General features: G+C 38.8%; 1 protein-coding gene across 1 annotated transcript; it reads right to left on the minus strand.

Moving 5' to 3' along the window:
- Window positions 1-6,626: 6,626 nt before the first annotated feature.
- On the minus strand, window positions 6,627-17,365 carry si:ch211-161h7.4 (nucleolar protein dao-5). The gene is made up of 18 exons (XM_017717453.2): window positions 17,041-17,365; window positions 16,242-16,285; window positions 15,775-15,845; window positions 15,109-15,230; window positions 14,621-14,678; window positions 14,313-14,514; window positions 14,136-14,216; window positions 13,956-14,036; window positions 13,684-13,854; window positions 12,265-12,674; window positions 11,488-11,865; window positions 10,564-11,139; window positions 9,348-9,957; window positions 8,680-8,750; window positions 8,426-8,587; window positions 8,088-8,257; window positions 7,365-7,455; window positions 6,627-7,265 (listed from the first exon to the last, which is right to left on the minus strand). Exons 1-18 carry the CDS (start codon window positions 17,062-17,064, stop codon window positions 7,186-7,188), a joined length of 3,402 nt encoding a protein of 1,133 aa, XP_017572942.2. The 5' UTR covers window positions 17,065-17,365; the 3' UTR covers window positions 6,627-7,185.
- Between the last annotated feature and the right edge of the window lie 442 nt (window positions 17,366-17,807).

A 17,807-nucleotide genomic window follows, 5' to 3' on the forward strand; every position in this document is an offset into this window, starting at 1 on the left:
AGAAAAAAAGACATTAAAAGAAAAAAAAAAACATTAGCAGAGAATTTTAATCTGCTTAACAAATCAGCTCAGTTCCGCTTCTGGCACTGACTGTTTCCTTTTTTTGTTCATGGCTGCATTGTTTGCATTTGATGTATAAGCTCAACTCTTAACAAAGTAAAAAGCTCCTTATATTGCTAACATCCTTTTAATGAGTTCAGTCCAGGCTGACAGATGGTAGTTGCTGAGAGCGGAGAGTTGAAGGCAAACGTGAACAATTAGGGGAAACCATGAAACACACTTCAGACAAGGCTGGTTTACCATGATAACATACTGATATACAAAAACGTCACTGCAGTACAGTGCCAGTGCACACAAATGCTCAGAGTAAACTGATTGCTCTGGACTGCACGCCTCTTCTCCTTTACAGCACAAAGAAGTTAAGGTAAGTGATCCCACAACCGGGGAAATTCCACCTCTGCATTTAACCCATCTGTGAAGTGAAACACCACATACACACTAGTGAACACACACTAGGGGCAGTGAGCACACTTGCCCAGAGTGGTGGGCAGCCCTATCCACGGCACCCGGGGAGCAGTTGGGGGTTGGGTGTCTTGCTCAAGGACACCTCAGTCATGGACTGTCAGCCCTGGGGATCGAACCGGCAACCTTCCGGTCACAGGGCCAGATCCCTAACCTCCAGCCCACGACTGCCCCAACCACTAAGAGGAACCAAGACTCAAAAGGAGACTGGTTATAAGCATAAGGACCACTGAGAGGAACCAAAACTCTACAGGAAAAACTCCCAAAGAGTACGAGGAAGAACCACTGAGAGGAGCCATTCCAAGAAAGCAGTGATTTTTCTCTCGAAAAGACTTGAGGCTGATGCTGGCGTATACAGAAGATAAAGCTGTGCTCCTTCTTTTGAGAGCAGTGATTTGTACATGATGGACCACTCCATATGCATTATTCACTCGCAGGGTTTATGGCACTTTCGCCAGCCTCACTAAGGCACTTTAAGCTCTGTTCTACCCCTGAGCCACATCTCATCACTCTCTCCACTCTCATATTCACTCAGCAGCCGCCGCAAACACGAGAGCGCACTAATCACCCTAACCAGGAGGGTGGAGAGGCTGGTGTTTAAATGCATTTAGCTGGGCACCCTCACCTCTAATGCTTCTAGAGAGCTTAATGCTTAGAGTTTAAGACGTGCTCCAGCACACTGAATCACCTGAATCATGAGATTTTGGAGGAGGCCTAGAGTTTTTGATCAGTAGATTAAGCAGCCGCTATTTGTGGTAGACGGTTTGTGGTTTTGGGGGGATGGATGTCAAGCTAAAAAAATTGTATTGCATTGGCAAAGTTTGCATTGGCTTTATTGTTGGATGAAGGCTGTTTACCTTCGCATCAACATTTGTTTTCAGTTATTGGATCACATTCAGATTTTCCTCTGATGGATGGATGGATGTTTCTCTGATGGATGGATGGGTGTTTCTCTGATGGATGGATGGGTGTTTCTCTGATAGATGGATGGATGTTTCTCTGATGGATGGATGGATGGATGGATGGATGGATGGATGGATGGATGTTTTTTCCCAATATTTGACAGAATAAAAACACTGGTAGTAACAGATGGGATTATTGGAAGCAGGGCTTAGTTACTGCCCAATGCCCCTGGTCACAACATTTTGGCTACTAGAAAAACTGAGCCTGTAGCCCAAGTGGCCATTTGCCAGGTTTTTTTGCATTCTTTTTCTGTTTTAATGACATTCATCCACTTTAATAGCCAATATTATGGTGTGGTTACTGTGGTGGTCCCTCTTGCTGTAATGGTCCACCTAGTGTCACTGATGCTTTTCCTCTGGCTAAAGTTTTCTAAGATCACACTATGAAATAAGGACATAAATACACAAATCTTATTAAAGTATTTCCTTTTTCAAAGCAACAACTGACTCGTTTTTTGGTACAGAAGCATACTTAGAATTGTAAACACAATGTAGTTACAATAAGCATGTTTCTATTTTTCTCACCACAAGACTCACTGGCTTGCTGGCCCAAGTGGCCAGTGCAAAATTTTTATATTTGCTACACCTGAATTGAAGCAAAACAGAAGCAAAGTTAGAAAGGTGTAAACAAGCTCACGGACGCAGGGCCTACACCTTTCATATATCAACACAATACAGACTGTAGTGCTTTTAGATCTATGGAGGTGGTAGTGTCACAGTGCATTACACAACTAATGTGCCCCCGGAAACCAGAGCATAAAACCCAACAAATTTAACTAACTAGTTGATGAGACATACTTGTATCATTGTTGTGAACTTGTAGAATGTTCTGAAGAATGTTCTCCCCCCATTCACACTGGTTCATTTGGCTTGTCAGTTCTTATCACTGTCGGAACAAAACGTTGTATCTCTGTTTTTGTCGTTTTTCAGTTTTTGACGTTTTGAAAATGCTTGTTACCTTTTACATTGTGTTCAATTTTCATGATGAATGGACCAAAGGAAATGGCCAAAAATCACTTGGACAAAAGTCTAGTTCCATTGACTTACACTAAAAATGAAGTATGTTTTTCCTTCTCCTGTAAAGTCAACATTTTGGAGATACAAGGTTTTGTCTGACATACCATCAGTGAACATTTTTGTTTATGTTCCATTGTATTATCGCTGAATTCGCCAGTGAAGCCACCTTCACCAACCACAAACTAGGATTTGTCTTTTTTACTGAGTACACCAAGAAATTGCTGAAGTTGGTGATGTAAGAGACTCACTCTAAAAAGAAGCATCCCACCTCTTTCATTTATTCAAATGTGTTTGCACTGTGCGTTTTGAAGTTAGCTTAGTTGAAGTATGTTTTTTACCTTCTCCTGTAAAACATTTGGTTTTGTTCTGACCGCAGCATTTATACAACTGTAGAAGTCTGACTGCCAGCATGAGAATGTTTGGTCAGTGTGTCTTGGCTTTCAGTCTGATCCCACGCCTCCAACATGCAAAGTTGACCAACAACAGTTAGCCTGTATGTGCCAGGACTGATATGAAGCTAACATTTTAGTACTTAGCTTATGCTACCATTCAATTTTTTTTTTTTTAGATAATAGAAAAGCAATTGTGCTGTAGAAAAATGTATAACGGACTGTCATATGCTTGTTCTGCTCAAGTGCACAGGTTTTAAATAATTAATAGATGGGCTCATTGTATCTTTTCAGGGTACAAAACCTGTCACTAGAGTGCTCCTCTCAAGGACGTGGCTTCAGTACCTTTAGATATGGAACATAATAGCACTGTATTCCATTGCAAAGTTTCTATGACGTATTGTCTCCATACACCCCGTCATCTCTCCCATCTCTTCATATATCTAACAATTTAAGTGACACAATTGGACCTTAAGGACGATACTGTATTTCTGACGATACATTCACAATGTTTGTACTACTTTGGCTCAAATTTGCCTGAACAGTACCCTTTTCTCGGACAGTGTAGAAAAAATATATACATTTTAGAAGTGTAATAAATATACAGAATGTCTTGTATCACAAGCAATGGTCAAATCTTGACACAGATAATTCAGCAACTGGCCGTATATTATTTGTAATTTAACAACTTTTTGTTGTTTCCAACATGAAATATTGAATATCTAAAATCGTAACCCTTTATTTGGAGTGGTCCTTTGTAATGATTTTTAAATTCTTAACAGGTTATCAGTAACACATCAACAACATATTAGTGAAGTAGCAGTAGTGAAGCGTCTGAATACACTGAAGTAAATATCCTGTAGATGTTCTATTGATACATCACTTACAACGCTAGGAAAATGGACAAGGATCTGGTAAGACATGGTTCTTATTCGTTAAGTGAACTTAATGACAAGGAGAAGCAAGGGTCAGAAGAAGGGAGTCAGCGGAGACGCAATGGCACTTACGTTCCATAAAGGGATCCTCAAGACTTAGACTAAACACTTTGAGAACTGTTATTTCGAAGAACACCCAAAAGCTCAGAAATGCCATTGGCTGGGTGGTGAATCAGCACCCTGTGCACAGAAGTGCTATGCACGTCCACACCAGCTAACTCAAAAGGGCAGCAGCAAAAGATACAAAATAAAAGAGCAGCTGCAAGTGCTTGTCCTCTGTGTGGGCCCAGTAAGGTCACCTTTTATGGCAGCATTTCAAACGCAACCTTTGGAGCAGTCTGCGGTTGCAGTGAGCAAAGGAGATACAAAGAACCTCAAGATTTGATAGGTTTTTTTTTTTTTTTTTACTGGCATCCTCTTAAGCACACTGATCAACAAGATCAACAGAGAGAAAATGGAAATTCACTGTTAGAAAATGAGTTTAAGGCACTCTTAGGTTAATAGACATCCAAAGGCATGCAGCTGTCAATCAGTTTAGAGAAAGGTTTTATCTTCTCATTTGGCTGCCCAAATCTTTTCTCAGCGCTCCGTGTCTAAGACCCAGGCAGGCTGCATGATAAAGAGAATGAGGTATCGATGGCCAGGTCTGCCTTTATCTGTCTAAACCCTATTAGATGAACCGCAAAGGACAATGAGGTTGAACTGCTTCAGCTAATTTTCGAGCAAGGACGTTGACTCACATTTAAAGGGGAATTTATTGTATATTCACATTAACAATATGCTTTCATAAACGATCAAGTTATATTGGCTGCTTTTTTTAAATGCAACATACATTAGTGTGCTGCCTCTTGCTTATGTTATACAATGAGAATGCAATTCATCACTCAATACACAAGCAGAGTGGCGAGTTATGTAATAATGGCTTTTGACAAGCCACCTAAGTCAAGTAGCATTCAGTAGTCCAGTTAAACACATTCTAAAAGGGTCAAATGCATCTCAAAATTACGTTAAAAATGTAAGCACTCACTTCTCATAGAAAAACTATTTTGTAGACAGTGCATAAAATTTCGAAACTTATTTTTTGTTTTGCCTCGTCAGACTGTATTGCATCCTTTCATTTGCTACTTGCAGAAAGACTTCACTGAGCTGAAACATTAACCGGGTATAACAACACCCACTGATAATATTTTGCTTTAAACAACTGGTTTGAGGTTAATGAATGTCCACAACAGGTTCATTTTTAGAGTATGTATCATATGTTGAACTGTGCAATACTTAAGCTTCATGAATTTGATGGAAACCTGAAACCTACATCTTGGAGGTGGAAAAAAAATTTGAAAACTGACAAACTCATTTCAAAGATGAAATACTGCACAATATGACAAGAAACGTGCATCCTTCAATATATTAACCTGTCATAGGAAATGATTAATATGAAATCAGTTGATTTGTTCAAGATTATTCTTAGTATTGTATTTACACTTAAATCATTCTGTAAGCAGTTAAACTCAATATTTAAGATGCAACCAAAAGCCTGATGTGACGAACTTTTAAAAATGCACAAAAAACATGGTGCAGTTTTCAATTTTAGTTTGATTGCACAAATTAAACTGAAGTTTTTGATTATACTTTTTTCATAGAAATCCATGATATGGCTGGACAGGCCCTAGGTGAACCGGTGTGGACTGACCCAGCACCATACTAAGGAAACCACTGCTTCACAGTCCAGTGTTGGGGGGTGTTATATTCCTCTAGCCAAATCTTGGCACTGGGCATGGTGACTTTAGCTCATGTGCAACTGATTCAGAGTGCCCTGTTCTACTGGTAGAACGCATTTCTACAGACATTATATAAGCTGTGTGCACATCAGTACTTGGTGCACCTCACAGGAGCTGAATTCACTAATCAGTAGGCATGACCAGATACTTCTGGACATATAGTGGATGTTAAGTTCATTATCAGACAAAGTAGATAGTGATAAAGCAGAATGCGACTATCCATCATAGGCAAATCTGCACGACTCAGTAACAGCACTTCAGTGTGAAGTTGATATACAACTTGGTCAGCACTTCTTTATTGTACTTCTAGACTAAGGAAAAAAGGACAGAGGAAGGGCCATCACCTAACCAACAGGTCAACGTTCATTATGAGCGCTGTATTTATTTCCTCTGAGACTCAGAAGTCCGTTTTGGTATGTTTACACCAGCTTATGGATCCATATGTTTACTGATTAAACATAACATAGTGAGAAGGATCATCGATGAACAAGGGATGTCCTCAATAAATACATAACACACAGTCAGTGAATGTTTTTGTTCATGTTCCATTGTATTATCACTGAATCCACCAGCGGGGCCACCTTTACTAACCACAAACCAGGATTTGTCTTATTCACTGAGTACACCAAGAAATTGCTGACATTGGTGATGTAAGAGACTCACTTTAAAAGGAGCATCCCACCTCTTTCATTTATTCAAATGTGTTTGCACTGCGCATTTGAAGTTAAAAGCATGCTGTATAATTAAAGGATAAAGAATCCCATTGGTCCACAAGAAAAGTGAAAAAGGAAAAGAAAGAAAGAAAAAAGACTCAGAGTCCAGCCATGGGGGAATAAATGAGACTGTTTTAAGTGGTGCCTCAAGCAGACCTTTTCAAAGACCTGTTAAGACAAACTCAGTCCTGATTTTGAAAGTCTATCAATGCAGAATCCGCTTTCATTCACCATTGGTAAAAGATGTATACCTCGAACATGCCGTCTATGTGTTAAAAGGTCCTTATAAACGTGGCCAAATGGCCCACACTTCACAGGATAATGCCGTCAGTTTATTGAGGTTTGTCTACTGCTGTGTATAAAAACAAATGCTGACAAAGTTCCAGCATCTCACATCTTCAGACAGGTACTGGCTATTTTTTTTTAAAGCAAGAACAGAGGCAGGCATACACAATGATATGTTGCCCCCTACTGACAACTTGCAGTTTATTTTAAACACTTATAAGGGGGCATCTAATTTTACACTGATATCTGTCACATATCAAAGACTTGACAGTACACATTACTTTAAATAACAAGCTTATAAAAATGGCATTTTCCCCCCCGAAAACAGAGTCAATGAGATTCAGTTTTTTACATTTTTCCACAATACTATTTACATAAAACTACAAACAAAATTTGCCAAAGGCAATAGCAGTTTTTTTGGCACTACTATGTCCATATGCCTTTAAAACAGTAATATATCTACATGCTGATGACAGAACATTGGTATGCCTTTACTTTTTTCTTTTTTTTTTTAAATATCTACAAACACATGTACCAAAGGGCATGATCAGTGCCTCCCATCCACTCGTTTGTTTCCACTGGCTTCATGTACCATTTGGTAACATCCTGTGGTACCACAGTACAGCAGGTTCACGGCAGATGTTGTGAATGCTGTAAAATTTCCCTACAAAACAAAACAATGAACGAATTTTTTAAAATATACAAATACACTCATCTAAATGTGTCAGTTACAGTGATTTTAACATTAGTTTAAGTTTCTTACCACAAGGTGTCATAAATGTTTCCCCCGAGTTGTAGACCATCTTGACGCCATCAATTTCCACCCTCACACAACTTGACGCAACATTAAATACCTTGATGAAACATAAATATAAAAATATAATTAGGTAAACAATGTATTGTGGCTGCACAATGGTATGGAATTCATATTTACACTGTATTTGCTTAAGAAAAAAATCCACTGGTATCAGACAGATGTTTAGAATTGATATATTTTAAACTGATGTTTAAGGGCATTTTTATGAAACCTACATTAAAATATCCACAGTTTATTCACAGTACTGCTTTTGCAAATAATCTCAAGAAATAAGTTCTCTTTTTTGAATGACAATCTATTCCCAATATCTACATTTAATAAATGTTTATGTATGAGCATCTGCAAATATATACATGAAAATTGACATTGGCACTGGCCCACAGTTCTCCTACTGGTGCACTGTTAGAATAAATGGCTGAATCTGTGGAACTTCTAAACTGACAAATAGCATGATCACATGATTTTTTACTAAAAATGTTAACATGGGGAAGCATCAGGTGGAAAGCATGACAGCAATCCTGATGAAGAAAACAATCTACAGAAGACCTCTGCATGAAGTTAGTTTACAGTCCAAACCTCAGAACAGCCACAGAGCTCAAGTTGCTAGCTTGACATTTACCTTACATAGGTACAGATTGAAAAAAGTGTGAAGATGAAAACAGTACTTACTGTTACTGCATGAAGATCCACCTGCAGAGGTTTCTTCATATATGAGCCCAACAAAATCTTGCCATTTGAGAATGTACTGTTCTGAAGGTCAACCATATGACCCATAGCTCTTCCACCATGGGAGTACCAGTGGAAATCGTCTGGGCTAATCACGCTAAACACCTTGCCTTCTAGTAGAACAAAACAGGCTTTATATTAGCATGCAGAATGTTAGGGAATGAGTTTAAAAATTTTAAATGCATAGTTCTGTGTACTAAATGGGTCACTGGGACACAAGACAGGAAAAGAAATCACTCAATATACAAATCTATTGCTAATTAATAACCGCAAGTGGTTACCTTTTGAAGAGGAAGGCCATAAGTGAGCAAACCAAATACAGAGGTTGTCCCAGTCTTCACGTTCTAGGACAATGGGCCGCAGTGGAGGGCCACACAGATCACAGTCCAACAGGACGCGAGGTACGTGCCGAATGCAAGGGACTATCCTTGAAGATGGCAAGTCTAAAATCAGAGCAGAAATACAATTTGAAAGTAAGGAAATGCTCATATACTCAAACATTTTCCAGATACCCCAGTAATTATTCACTGCTTACCGGAATCCTCAGTCTCTTCAAACCGCTCAAGCTCAATCATTGATGAAGGGCCACTTTTGAAACCAATTCCACTATTAAAAAATAGAATAACAAAATTCATTACACTGCTGTCTGATTAAGATTTCTACATAAAATACTGTAAGATTCAGGGATGCACTGATACAGGGATTGTGGGCCAATGCCAATATCTGATATTTTGCATATCAGGCGATGTCAATATAAATGCAGATACATAAATGTTATAAAATATTTATAAAACATTTACATTTATAAAATATAGAAATTGGAACTAGACCCACCTAGATTATCATTAGAGAGAAAACTACTACTACTACATATAGCAGGGGTGCACAAATGGACTGCAGGTTTTCATTGCAACAAAGCAGGAGCACACATGCTCAGCTGTTAAAAGACTCAGACTGATTAAACGAGTGAAATCAGGTGTGCTTGGAATGAAAACCTGCACCCACAAAAATAGATCATAAAGTATTGGTTTTAAATCAAATCTTAACAGGCATCCAAGGCAGATATGGTTTTTTTTTTTTTTAAACCAAATATGTGCCAATATTAATATGATTCATAAATATCACTCTGCATCCCTTTTAGGAATTATTCTTTAAAAGGAATTACTGTATTTGAAAAGAATTAGAATTAGGACAGTTCACTACCTAGAAGCTCTGTTGGATCCATCTGATAATCTAGCATCAGCTGTCTTTCTGGCCTTAAAAGAATCCATGATAGCACCACTTGGATGAACATCAAAGGTAGCATGGCTGCTTCCATGCTGTTGATCACTGAGGATGTTCTCACTTGACTGCTCTGACTGATCTTCAAGAGAGTGGAGTAAGTTTCTGCGGCCCTTGTGTCTCCTTTCAAAACCCCTCATTGTCGAAGACTCTGGTTTTCCAGAGGCCAATATGGCTTTAAATGTAGCCAAAGAGCTTTTGGCAGATTTTGGAGTATGGATCGTGTTTATTTTATTTTTTTTCTGAGCACGAACCACTGTCTTTTGTGAACTGACTACATTGGCTACTTTATCAAATACATTACAGGGAAGGGCCGTCTGTGCTTTGGACTTTCGTGGAGAAGAGCTTGGTGGTGACAGAGAGCTTTCAACAGATCCCCGAGACTGAGGCACCTCCCACCAGTTGCAGGGGGGTTTTCTCTGTCGTTTCACTGGAAGACTCTCTGGTTGATGAAGTGCAGACGGGGGATGTTTCTGGGTAGATCCATACTGACTGTCCGTTGTGTAGAGCTTTTCAAACACCCTTTTTTCTCCTATTAGAAGACATTGAATATATATTACAGATATATACATACGTTATCAGTCGAAAGTTTAGATGCATCTCATCATAGAAGGGTTTACCTTAATTTTATTATTCTCCACAGTTTTAAACAATAATGAAGACATCAATACAAAGAAATAACACATTTTGAACAGTATGTTAAGCAAATCAAAATATCTTGCATTTTTAGATTAGATACCTTGCATAGTTTATTTTAGAAATTAGACATCCAATTTTTGATATTCCAACAGAGCTGGATCCTATGCATCACAATACTGATCCTCCAAATGGTCATATTGTAAACAGCAAACACTGGAGACTATAAAATCTATTGACTATTGCTGCTAGGAAGAACATTTTGCATTGTTGTAAGAACTCTGGCATAGTAAAAACTTACTTTGCATTTGAGCATCAATCACAATGCCTTTATCAATATAAAAAATTTTATATTGGGTTCGGTGTGTAACTTGACTGGTAGTACATCCTGAAAGAGTTACTGTAAGCTCATATCATTTAAAAAAGTACATCTCTTGAGCTAAATCAAATTAACCTAACTAAACCCACAAACTTCAATAACAAAATAACTCAGTGACTATACCTGAAGAAAGGGTCTGCCGTCTAGGAGGACCACATGCTTTTGAGCTGACTTGTTCAACATCCTCGTGAACTGCCTCTCCAACTGAAGGAGCTGGTGTCTTCGACTGAATTTGACGTTGGGTTGAAGCTGCTGACTTTGTTTTTTGTGTGGCACCTGCTACTTTGGGGTTTTTCTGGTCACTTGTGGAATTATTAGATTTCTTGACTTTTTCCCCCACTTTCTGAAGAGTCACATGCTTGATTGTCTTACTGTGGCTCTCCTGCTCCTCAGTACTCTGTGCTGATATAGCTCGTGTTTCTTTTCTTTTCCTTTTCACATTGGATTTTTGAACTTGCAATGACTCCTGAACTGCCACCTCTTGCACCTGTGTGTTGCCTTCATTTTGTTTGCCAGTGGTTAGCCACCACTCTCCAGGTGGTTTCCTCTTCCTCTTGGCAGTCACAGACCCCTCTGCAGAAACATCAGATTCAGGCACTGGAATCTCCTTTACTTTTATACATTCTTTTGTCTTCTGCACCTTCTTGACCATTTTCGAAGTACCTCGCTTCGATGCAGGCCGTTTGTCTGCTTTCTTAACTGGTGCATGAAAAAAGAACAGCATTTTATGAATATGCAGCAAACAACAAACTTGCAATAATAGTAAAAAGACAATGTACTTGTTGAATTCATATTCACAAAAACATATAGGCTTCAAGTAGATAAAGACTATCAATGCTGTTTACAAGAATAAGAATCCAATTTTATTTTTCAGCAACAAAATAGGCAGAGGCAGCTTTTAAACAATTAGTAGATTCAGCCAACTTAGTACCGTTATAAACCATTTACTGCTGAAATGTTTGAAGGTTAAATAAACACTTGTAGAGATTTTAACATTCACAGTATATCTGAAACCACAAATTATAACTGCAGGTGACAAAAACGTACTTGGAGCTGTGCTTTGCACATCAGGTTGCTCTGTAGGCTGTAGAAGTGGCTCGTTGGTCTTGTGAAGCTTATCTTCCTGCTCTTGCTGTTTAGGCACTTGTTTGTCTGTCAAGGCAGCATCGTCATTAATTTGCTTATCTAATTTTGCTGAACCCTCTGGTATACCGCCTTTTACAATAGATTTTGCCTTGTTAGGTTTCTTTTTTGCATTTGATGCATGTTCTTCTTGCGCATTATTGGTATCACCAGTTATTTTGGCAGGTTTCTTCCTTTTAGATGCAGGCTCTTCAACTGGGATTATGGCCTGATCATAATTTTTTCCATTTTTCTTGCCAAGCTTAATATGTGCTTTGTTGTTTCTTCTCCATTTACCTGTATCTGCAAAAGAAACAACAAATGACCTTTCACAAAACACCTTCATGCAGAACAGTTGCCAGCTCCTTTCAAGTCTAACACAAATCCATAGAATGTGTTTAAATGCCATGGGACAAGCAGCCTATTGCAATGTAATTATAAACTGCCAGACACTATTCTTACTTCAATAAGAAAATGATCATATTTGGTTATAAACTTAGCATGAACACCGGACTACTACAAGTAGAAAAGGCTTAATGACACTTTAAAAATTCATCTGATTTGCCAACTACTCAGTTCTACAGTGAAACTGTAGCATGCATAGATACATTCGAACAACTGAAGATGCCAAATTTAATAAGTTTAAGAAACTCTGCTATATCAATATTATAACTAAGTAACGAAGAGTAAATAAGGACTTACCAGGTAAATCAGCATCTTGGTTAACCTCTGGAACAGAAGAGGGCTCACAATCTCCCACCACTTCTTCCACTTCCATTAAAGGCTCATTCCTCTCCTCTACAGTTGCTTGAGTCATGGTGTTTTTATCACCCTTACTGTAAGTATTTCCATGCTTTCCCTTTGTTTTCTTTGTTTTTGCAGTACCAGGTTCATCTTCCAGCTTTGGAGCAGCTGATTCAGCCTGAGATGGTGATTTTTTATCATCTGGCTTTGCAGACACACATTCTAATGCATGTTTTTCTTTCTGACTACTGTTAGCCTTCTTTGGAATGGTAAATAAAATTGGAGCATCATCTTCCAGTATCATGAAATCATCCTCGAGTTCAAGTGGTGAAAGAGCACGAGCTTGTGGTTTCCGTGCTTCTTGTTTCCTGAAATGAATACATAGAAGTCCTTAATTGTCTTATATGTTCAGAGAACATTCACATACAAAGCCTCTTTTACATCACTTGTAAAGCATTAAGAGACTGGATTTTTCAAGCAAGACCAAGGCTATGTTAAATAGCTCAAAATTCCATGGCAACATGTACACTAACCACACTAATCTCCTCCAATTAGCAACACTACCCCACTAACGTTTATCTTTCAGTTTAAGCCATCACAAACAAAGAAAGGAAACAACAGGGTCAATCATCAAATTCTAATGAGACCACTGCATTGCAATATTACTTTCTGGGTGCTCTGACACCTACCCTGTCTTGTGCAGAACAATCAAACTAGTAAGATTCTCTAGTAAGATTCATTTTGACACTCAAATTTTCAAACTTAATAGATAAGGGGAAAGTTAAAATGCAACATAATTTCTGGCGCTAATGAACGCAAACATGAAAACGACAAAGCACTGTTGCCACTGGCCACTGCAACATGAAACCAACAAAATGAAGGAGTGTCACAATCATCCACACCCTAGAATTTGTGAAAACAGCCTCCCCTCGAGCTTGCAAATGCATTTACAGAACTAGTCCACAGTTCTTCTTAGGTGTCTACTCTCTTCAAAGCACCCAGCCTATCAGACCTCTACTTCACTACTATCTTAAGTGAGTGCTCTATATCAAACTGTCTCATGGCATCCATATCACATGGGAATTTTCAAAAGACAAAACCATTGATGCTTTAAACTCAACATTAGTATTTTGGAACTATTCTAGCAACTCTTTATTAATCTCAGAAAGGAAAAAGAGCAGCCTCTAATGCAAACCCTGTAATATTAATTTCGACCTACAAGCATTCAGTTCATATTTGCTTCACATTACTAAAAAATCTCCATGAACTTTTATTGTTTGAATAATACCTAGATAATGAGGTAATAAATCCCATTTGGCAGTGTTTAGACCTTACACTTAAATGTTTACAAAAAAACCTCAGTTCAAACAAACTCACCATAAGGTTTTGGGCTTAAAAGCATTTCTTAGCTTCTGCTGGAAAGATGATTCCTTGACCTCCACATCTAATTTCACTTCTGGGACCTGGTTCTTAGACTGCTCCTTCAGAAGAGGTTCAGAATGACTGTTCTGAGCCGAAACAGGAAACAACAGACTTGGGCTTCCATCTCTAGAAATGGGCAAAAAAGAAACATGAACAAAAAGTTTAAAAGATGATGTATTAAATAGATTATTAACAAATTTATCTATCAAAAAAAAAAGGTTTCTTACATTTGTGACTCTTCTCTTGCTTCTGGTGCTGAAGTTTGGCACTCTTGGGATGTTGTATTGGAAGACTGTGCAGGCATACATCTTAGAAAAAAGGATGAGAAGTGAGGTCTTGTGAACTAAATATACGTATGTTTGTTACACATCAATAAATAAATGTATACCGTAAGTTGATTAGCTAACCTTGTTACAGAAACAACATCCTGTGTTGCTGGCTTTCCAAACTCCAACCGAGTCGGTGGAGAAACAAGTGATTCATTGCCCCTTTAAGACAAGAAAATGACAGACATGACCTTAACAATAAATTACATTATTAATTAGCTATAGTGATTTTACTGTAGACGTTTCTGAAATTCTTACCCTTTAAGAAACTCCTCTCTGGATTCAGATCTCTGATTCGGCAGAGATTTGCTGAAGTCATGTCTAACTGGCTCTTCATCCTCAACACCGAAGAGTATTGGAGAGGTTTCTGGCCTTTCTATATCTCCTGCTCCATCCTCAGCTGGTAATAGGTCTATAGGGCTGGATGTCTTAATAGGAGCAATCTCCTTAAAAGGGCTCTCTGAAACAAGACAGATGCATAAGCAAATGTAAAAAGCAAAGTATGACAGCGAGTACAGCAGCAGAAACTGCTCCGTTGCCAAAACATTCTGACTAGCAGACTATACCTTTGCCATTTAAATGGTCTTCCTGAATGGGATTTTCTGGTGCCAAAGCCTCTGGCTCCTAAGGATAAAAATGAAGAAATTCATTGGGAGAATGTGTTTCTTATATTTAATTTTATCTACACATCTTTTTTTTAAATTTCATTGTATCATACAATTAATATTCCCTCCACAATGTCTGTATAGCACAAAATTCACTACTGTGATTCACACAATACAGAACACACAAAAATTCACACAATACAGAACCACAAATGCACAACATTTATAAAGGCAGGCAAAATAGTGGAAACATTTAGTTTGTTTTTTGACAGAAGAGATACAAACAATCAATTCTTAAATAAAAATGTCATATATTCAGACTAGAAAAGACATCTGATGACTGGTCATAACACTAACGCCTGCTTTTTTACTTATCATGATGAACTGTGCAAGCCCAAGGGGCAAGCTAAAGATCTATCAAGTATTATGAAATGCTTCAAAAGTCTGACCTCTGCACCAAAAGGAGAGGATATCTTGAGATCTGGTGAGCTGTCTTCTTTCCCATGTTCCACAATCTTATCACTCTTGGGCAACAGTGATAGCTGAGGCATTGCTGAGTCAGACCCAGAATCTAAAGAACAACATTATGTATTTATTCTTTAATAGTGATGGAAAATAAAGTACAAAGAGTCAGAGACCACCCTTCATTTATTTCATTTTCAGTCAAAACAGCCGTGAAGCACAGTTATTCATTTTTCAGTATCAGAGAAAAGACACAACACATTTGAACACAAAATAACACAAAGGCCAACAACTAAACGTAACACTCAGTTTCAGGCTTTTTGACAGCTAGACATCCTTTCAGACCCCTAGTGTCTTCCACATTGGAAAGATGGACAGAAAGATGGGGACAGTGCTGGTGGTCTACCACGTCTTGTACAGTTGGAGTTCTATTTTCTTTCTCTTTACTTCATTTTTTGAAAAGACAATTTTTCTGCTTTGACCTTCCCCTTGCTGATGCAAATGTATTATCTTATATCTATTTTCCTCAGAAATATCTGAAAATAAATATCTAATGCTTGCTTTCGACAGGAAATGAAGTAAGTTAAGGATGGTCTCTGCAAAGCCCTGCAACCGATGATACAGGAGTAAATACAAACAAATAAACAGCTTACCTAAATCATCAAAAATATTGTCAAGGTCATTCAGCGAGAAGACGTCTTTGATCTTCAGTGAACATGAAGTCCTGGAATAAAAATTTGTCATAACAGTAACAAAAAAGTCAAGATTTGTTAGCTAAGAAGATAGGGCGTGAGGTAGGTGTGGTATATTGGGACATCATATAATAAAAGACACTTTGACAAGTTCTTGCTTATAAATGAGCACAAGGAAAAAATATAAATAATTTAATTACAAAGCTGATCTTTAGTGACTAATTGGGTTCATCATTAACATCCTGTGACATGTGTGCCCCTTAGAGTTCAACCACACAAGACCCACTCTACTCCTCAGGCCAGACAAGATTCAGTAAACAGACACGCTGAAATGAACCACACAGTTAAACAATTCTGTTGACACTGAATTATACTAAAAGACATCACGGTACATAAAACACATGCCTCTATACATTTATATTACTCACTTTTCGTCCGTCTGGAAGTAACGAAGTTGCTTCTTTGCTCTCCCCTAAAGAAATGTATAAAGTCAATCACATTTTAAGCATATTGGAACTGGACACACATACAAAATGCCCTTGTTTCAAAGTTTGAATAGAAATTCTCAAGCGGTTAATGAGCAACACGTCCTGATTGCATTTAACCACAATCCCAAGAGTCTTGGACGGAGCCCCATCTCTCCGAAGAATGCTTTTCCACTGCTTCCCTGCCCGCTGCCGCGGATGCTGGAGGGCTGTATACACCTCTCCACGGCGCCTTGCTCATGGGCTGCTCTCCGGCTTTCCACTCTATTGTCAGCCTTACTGTGAGCACTGCAAAGTTACTGAATTTACTGATTAGAAGGGGTGTCTGGATACTTTTGGACATATCAGTTAGCGACGCTTATCTGCAGCCTGTAGGTCCAAGACAAGACGAGGCTTAAGTTGTCTTTCTATTATTTCGAATTTCCTCCGTTACATCCTCAATGGTGCAGCAGCACAGCAGCAGCCTCGGGCGCCAGACTGTAACATCTGCACCATTTAAGGTGGAACGGGAACATTCGAACAAGCTGGGGAGTAAGAAGCCGACTTTAGCTTCGTCAAAACAAACTCAACAGTTAGTAACTGTCGGCTAATTTAGTTCAGCCGAGCTCTTCGAACGGGGCGCGCAAGCTAGCATTAGCCAAAATGCTGTTAACTGGCTACCGTTTCGTTCGCGTCGAGCCAAAACTGCTCAATTAAATTTCGCAGACATCAACGTAAAGACACTCAGTTAAACGCTACTCACCAAGTGCATCATCTTGCGGTCCATTTCGTGAGAAGGAGCGAAAAGACAAAACAGCCGAGCCGTTAGCCAGCTAAGCTAACTATTCACTGGGCGTGTGGCCGAGCCGAGTTAGCATTCGCTGGAGAGTCCGCCACTTTTTAATTCTGGAAATTCTTAACAACTGAGCGTTAACGTTTCATTAGCCAAAAACAGAAAACGTAACATTTTCATATTGATAAAATTTAGAGACGTTTCACAAATTCTTTACATTTACATTAAATTCGTTTCCGCCGAGCCCAAAACAAAAACAAAACATATTCTCCCGCCCATCAGCGAGTTCTTCTTTATCGCGCTGCAGGTTTCCATTAGATTGTTGTTGACCATCGCCATCTACTGGCGACAATAGAAACTCGTTGGATCTTTGACCATTTTAACTGCAGAAATAGCAGTACTTCCATTATTATTAGGGTTCAAGCACGCAGTGCACAGGACCCTATTGGTTTTGCTCGGATTCTTATTCTTATTCTTTTTCTTCTGAAAAACGTGTTGTGGAGAAGAGATCGTAAGGCATCCAGACACCGAACTTGGTGGGTAGGTGTACTTTGTGTGGATCTCGCCAGGCAGCAAAAATGACCCAGATTTGCCAAAGGGGGGCACTATAGAGCACCAAATCACGTTTTGCTTCATAACTCCTAAACCGAGATGTTCACACATAAAATTCTTTTTGTGCGTCATTCCTTGGGTCAAGCCAAACAACTTTGCCACTGGTACCATTTAGCTCCGCCCAC

This window comes from Pygocentrus nattereri, chromosome 24, assembly GCF_015220715.1.
Source record: "Pygocentrus nattereri isolate fPygNat1 chromosome 24, fPygNat1.pri, whole genome shotgun sequence".
Classification (NCBI taxonomy): Eukaryota; Metazoa; Chordata; class Actinopteri; order Characiformes; family Serrasalmidae; genus Pygocentrus; species Pygocentrus nattereri.